Here is a 6,439-nt window from a genome sequence, read left to right as displayed (position 1 = left end):
TTTTGAAACCTCTTCACCATCTCTTCTCTAGTTTTATAAATAGCTTGATAAAGAAAACTCATTGCAGCTCTATTTTCACTATTAATAATGCACAATACACGAACAAGTGGATCAGTAAACTTAACAATATCAGTGCATTGACTCCAAAATTTAGAATCTAAGACTTGATCCACAAATATTTTTAGCTTTATTTTCTTTGGAGTAAGTTGAGCTTGTCCATTTTTTAGATGTCACCACAACTCTCAAAGCATCCTTTTGAGCAAAACTACTTTGTAAAGCAATGAAGTTAGTGGCAAATCGAGTTGCAGCTGGCCAAGTATTTTCAGCCCACCTGTAAATTTTCTCATCAAGTACAATGGATGGCAATGATTATATATGTACTTTGTAATCATTGAAGCTTGTGACACAGTTTCACTCACTTTCTCTAACTTCCTGATATCCTAGAGCATCAAATTAATATAATGAGCAGCACAAGGAGACTAATATAGCTTAGAAAACTTAGATCCCAACAATCTGTCAGTAGCAACATAATTTCAAGCATTATCCACCACTACATGCACAACATTCTCAGGACCAACAAATAATATAATATCCCTAAACAACTTAAACAAAGCATCAACAGCTTTTGAGACACGAAAAGTATCAACTGACTTTAGAAAAATAGTATTTTAGGACAATAAACTAAAAAATTAATTAATTAATATGCGCCTACGACGATCAGTCTATCCATTGACCATGATAGTACATCCAATTTACTTCCAAATCTCACGATAACCTTCAATCATTTTCTTCAGATTTTCAACCAATTTACTCAACAAATACCCACAAACTCTTGCATAATTTGGGCCCTTATACCCTACACCATGCTTGCAATTAGGGATGTCAATGGGGCAGGGCCGGGGCGGGGGATGCCTCCTTGCTCCCCATCCCCGCCCTCAGATTTGCTCCCCATTCTCCACAGGACCCCATTTCCCACGGGGACCCCATTCCCCATCTACATAATAGTTCTAACTAATTATTAATTTTCATATGAATAGAGCTGTAAGTATCTATCTTATACAAAAACTGCAAGATTTTATACAAAAAGTCTAAATGACACGTTGGTGACTTTTTTCGAAATAACGCAATGGGGGACGCAACGACGAGCCAAAGGAAAAAGCAGTGGACGAGGTGGGAGACGCGAAAATAGAGGAGAGAATGGATACGACGACAGAGTTACGAAAAGGAATGCCCCAAATAGAAATTACGACGCGGTAAGGGTGATGGCACGATGAGGTGTGACGATGCGGTGAGAAGGGTGACGACGGGGTGGCTGCAGAGAGGTTGGATGGAGTATGGACAGCCTTAGGGATCTCTGAATTGAAGAAGGGTTATGCAAATAAAGATTAGGAGTTTTGGGTTTCTATATATATGTGTGTGTGAAAAATGACTAAAAAACATATATGAGAAATAAACTATTAAGGATAATTCAAGAAATTCATAAATTTCGGGGAATAGCGGGGACGGGGCGGGGATCCCCGCTCGGGTCCCCGCGTCTGCTTCGGGGAAATTTTGTCCCCCATCCCCATCCCCACGGAAAAAATTTCCCACAATCGGATCCCCATTCGAGGCAGTCCCCGCAGGGATCCCCGCATCTCGGAGAATTTTGCCATCCCTACTTGCAATAGTATCAATCATTGGTTGATAGTAAGTTGAATTAATTGCATTAAATGGCACATAGGCATCTATCATCTATTTTGCAATGGTAATGTTACACTTCTCCATCATTTTTTTTGCTTTGGAGTACACTTTATATAGTCAGTTGAGCCCCAGATGTTGTTGCCAATGTAAAAAAAATATTCTAGTCTTTTAACATGTTTTTCTTTTCTAGATCTAGGTGGTGGAAGCCTTGATTTTTATTATTGTCATATTTCATTGGGTTCGATCTCATCAAATTCTCTTTTAATTTCATCACAATCATGATAACATCAAATAAATTGATTGATTGATAGATAGATAAATAGATTTCATAAAATAAAATTTATTCTCCAAATAGAATATGCTATATTAGAATTTAGACCATAGATATAAATCAACATTCTTTATACTATAATATTTTTTTGTAGAATTAGATAATTTAGTGTGTGAAATTATATTTCTTTTTATATATAAAAATAAACACCCAAATTGATCTCTAAAAAATTTTTGATATACGCATCTTGAAAAATTGATTCAATGCAACTCAAGAACTAATCTATCCAAAGAGAGTAATTCTCAAAGATTTTTAATAAATAAAAATTGTTTGCGGACTAAAATATCTTATCTAAAATTCTGAAGACCAAAATAGATATTTACTCTATACTATAAATTTATAATAGATTTCTAATAGATTTCTTAGAGCAGTCTGAAATAATTATGGATGGAGAGGAAGAGGAAGAAAAAAATGCTGAACCTAAAAGACCTCAAAACTAGTGGTATCCCTGGTCTCACTTGTTTCAAAGAATGTCATCTTTGGAGACACATCATGAGTCAACCAAATCCTCCTTCAAAAACAGCTGTGCTCTAATATCAGAAGTAAAGCAATTGTCCGATAAAAGAAAAAATGGTGAAAGATAAACTTGTCATTTTCAAATCCCGAAGAACTATTGTTCCACAATTTGCATGGCTAGAAACCTTGAGGACAATACAAGATTACCGATGCAAAACCTACTGGGAACCAAATTGGGGATCACTCTTATTTTACTCTTCAGTTTAAGAATGATTTATTATCATATAAAATACTAAAATTAACAAGCAAGGAGAAATGCTTGCATTGCTCAAAAAGAAAGATGCAACTTACACTCGGCTACTCTTTCCTAGTTCAGTGCAGGTGCAGTTAACATGGTGGAAGTTAGACTGTAACATATGCAGCAAAATGGCCACAGGAAATATAGCTATTTTTCCATTATAGCAAGGAAACAAACGGTCCTACTACCTTCATGGATTATTTAATGCATAACTTAGCATGCCTTGGCATGTAAAAGCATCAACCCTAACTACTACCCTTTCCTCACATTTCCCAAGTCAACAAGTCAGCTTTACAGTTTTGACGCTCCCTCTTTTCTTAAGACTACTTTGATGTTTGGCAGTCACAATAGTAAGCAAATGAGCCAACTAATTTTCTCCACACTTCCATGAAGCAGAAACCTCACCAAGCAGCTAGGAGTACATGCTTCCACTAGTAACACCACCACTACTTTCATAACCCATTTCCACTTGCTCTTTTTCTTTTCTTTTCTTTTCTTTTTCCTTATACTTTTTCCCCCTTTTTTTACATAGAACATATAAGAAAAACATATGATTTGATCATAATAGATCAGAAGGTGCTGCCAGTTAGGCAGAAGCCCATTCAAAGTAATGGCAGCGAGCACCTCTAGTTGTGGTCCAATTTCCACATCCAAAGAAAAGGCTCCCTTGCTTGGGCCCTGGTTTCCTGATCATGCCCCTACTGCTTTTTACCCCGCAGTAACAGTATGGGTGATACTGAATCATGGGGGTATTCATTTCCCTTCCTTTGTAGGGGCAAAAAGGGAAAATGGTTGGTTGTTCAGGAGCCTGCTTCCATACCAATGATCGGTCTGCAGTCTGCCACATTATTGAATTGGTAATGGAAAACTTAAAACCCCTGTGCATGAGTAGCGCCAGCAGACGAGCAGTATTTTTGGCATCATCAAGGCCACAGTGAGCACGGCCCTGCCAGGCCAAGCCAGCTATTTCAACAGCCTCCTTTAGATTGCAGCGCACAGCACCAAAGACCTCACGAAAAGGAATCCTCAAGTTAATCCAGCTAACAGAAGTTAAGAAGCAAAACAAAAGTCAGCTGAAAAATCAAATTCTGATAAAACATAGTTAGATATTTACTTCTGAACTACAATATTTACCGGTTGAAATAAGGTGGCTTCCTTATTTTCTTGAATCGGCACTCGGATTCGAGCATCACCCGACAATCCCAGTTGGACCAAGTAACCACAGCAAAATTGGAGTTCTTTATTCCCTTCTTCTCAAGCCACTTGTCATGCCTAAGTAAAGCCTCACTCAATGTAACACCTCTGTCCACCTGAACCCAGACAATAAGAAATATAATTAACAATCTACACAGACAGTGACAGACAAAATATAGGCGAAACTAATATTTAATGATTGGATATGAACACACTAAAATAAAGATTTCCACCTTTATATTCATGAAGTTCAATCTAGCATGCATCTTATTATGTGTTACAGCCATTGAGCCCATAATGCAAACGTAAAAACAGTTCATCATTTATGAAACATGAATTAATTAGGTAAAACTCAATGGATATCAATCATCCAATCACACATACACATTGGATGCTAAAGATACAGCAATGCAAATGATGAGAATCAGCCACAAGAAGAGAATTGAAACTTAGGGACTAAAAGGGAGCTTGTCGAATATCACTGGACTGAAGACGATCATCTATTTCTAACCATCCTTGTTTTCAACATCTTTACACTTTCAATTTAGTCACTTCAACTTTCTTCCAATTAATGACATAAAAAGTGATAGAGAGAACTAAGAAAGTGATTGTAGGAAAGGTCCAGTAGAGCAATGGAGGGATCAAGATATTAGTGAGGTCCACTTTACTAAACACGAAGCTAAACCAACTAGTTGGCTAAGGATGGAAAAGGGTGAGAAGAGATGTCAGTTAGAATTACCAGGAGACAGTGGTTAGTAGGCCAGATTGAAGTATCAAGGATGCAGGTGAGAACTGGGAGGATCTATTGTGTATACCCCTCCGCCAACACTAATACCCAATAACACACCTATACCTGATTCTTTTTCACCATTTCCCTCTGTTGATCCCAGTTTGCATAGAAAAGTAAAACACTAGTTGGTAGAATGTCAGATTTGAACTTGTTAACAGTAACAGAAAGAGACACCTACATGTCAACCAGTTAACACGTTGCATAAACAGACAACAATCATATATGATAGAAGTAAATTTTGGTAGATTTAATTAACAGAGGAAGACCCAGAACTCAAATCATCAATTAAAAATCTCTCCCCCCCCCCTTCTCTCCCCAAAAAAAAAAAAAAAAATAACCATGCACTTTTTGCTAACAATCACAGAAGCCATTTAATAGTGACCGAGATAGGTAGGGATCACTGTAGAAACTGACATTTGTGCAAAGGCAATCACCATTTGCAAATTACAAATATCACAGAAACCAGGATAGTTTATATGCGCAACAGCACAAGGACAAAATAGTGGGTTGTCCTGCCCTTTTCTGTTGTTTCCTTCAGAAAGTAAAGACTGGGTTTTGCCTTAACAAACCTGAATTTGCTGGATACCAGTCAGATCCTTGCAGAAATCACTCAGCAGCTGATTGCAGGTAGGCCTCACATATGTCTGGAAACATGCTTCCAGCTGGCCAGTGACACTACTCACTATGACAGATGGAAATTCAATTATTTCTTGAGGGTGGGGATTTTTATCCTTGTCGCAGGTAGCCTCAAAGTCTATGACAACAAAATACTGAAATTCTTGATATTGCTCCCGTGGGTAACCCTGAGCAACCATATTATATGGAACATACTGAAGCTGGCTCTCAAAAGGATAAGGACAGAAATGGCCCTCAAAAGAATTCGTTTGGCATTGCTGAACCTTGTGAGAATTATAATGGCAGGCTGTCCAGGTGCTATAGTCATGGTGATAAGTAGGTTTACCACGAAATTCAATGGAAGGATCAAGAAACTCACTGCCTACAGAGCGATTAGGTTCAGCAACATCCCCAGCTGGATGAGTACCAGGCTCATTTTTAAGCTGTTTCAAGCCTTCCATAGAACTTCCATTACACTGAAAATTGCAAGGGGGACCCTTGCCCTGGAGGCATTTGAGGGATGCCTCACAGTTTATTTGCATATGTTCTGCACAAAAAGAAAAGCAGCGAAAGAAACAAGATCAAAATGAGAACATTTTATCTACAAGGTCAGAGACTGAAACAATTTTTTCCACAAAGAGGGTAGTAGGGACCCAGGTTTCACAATCGCAACACGGAACAGATTAGAGAAAGTGTATGGCTAGGTGCAAATCAACATTAGGTAATTTATTTTCAATTAAATCAATAAAGCATTGTGAAATAAGTCATTATCCATGCCTATCTGGTCAACTAAGATATATCTGATAAATTCAAACCAACATGCTATTTAGCTAGTTTTCTTTCCATTACCACTTCCATATGGAAATGATAGACTACTAAATTTATGCGGTGTCACCTATAAAACCTAGTAGCCTTTTGAAATGATATTTAGTCACAAACAAATATACGGAAACTGAACTTCAAATTTACGAGAAAATCTGAGCTTTCTCATACCAGGACAAGGCAAATAGTAAATTGATTATTTCCAAGAAAGTATGCGTAGAATTTCTCTTCCAACCCCAACTACTTTATGGAT

General features: G+C 37.7%; 1 protein-coding gene across 2 annotated transcripts in view; it reads right to left on the bottom strand.

Moving 5' to 3' along the window:
• LOC107612929 overlaps nt 2,766–6,439 on the bottom strand; it is an 11,352-nt gene continuing 7,678 nt past the window's right edge. For both annotated transcript variants that reach the window (XM_016314718.2, XM_016314717.2), the window contains exons 3-5: nt 5,319–5,911; nt 3,900–4,075; nt 2,766–3,805 (exon numbers count right to left, since the gene is read on the bottom strand). In XM_016314718.2, the coding sequence (XP_016170204.1) occupies nt 3,352–3,805; nt 3,900–4,075; nt 5,319–5,911 (1,223 nt within the window). In that variant the 3' untranslated portion in view covers nt 2,766–3,351. The remainder of the gene's footprint in view (nt 3,806–3,899; nt 4,076–5,318; nt 5,912–6,439) is intronic.

This window comes from Arachis ipaensis, chromosome B08 (genome assembly GCF_000816755.2).
Source record: "Arachis ipaensis cultivar K30076 chromosome B08, Araip1.1, whole genome shotgun sequence".
NCBI lineage: Eukaryota > Viridiplantae > Streptophyta > Magnoliopsida > Fabales > Fabaceae > Arachis > Arachis ipaensis.
This window is presented reverse-complemented; position numbering and strand designations above follow the sequence as displayed.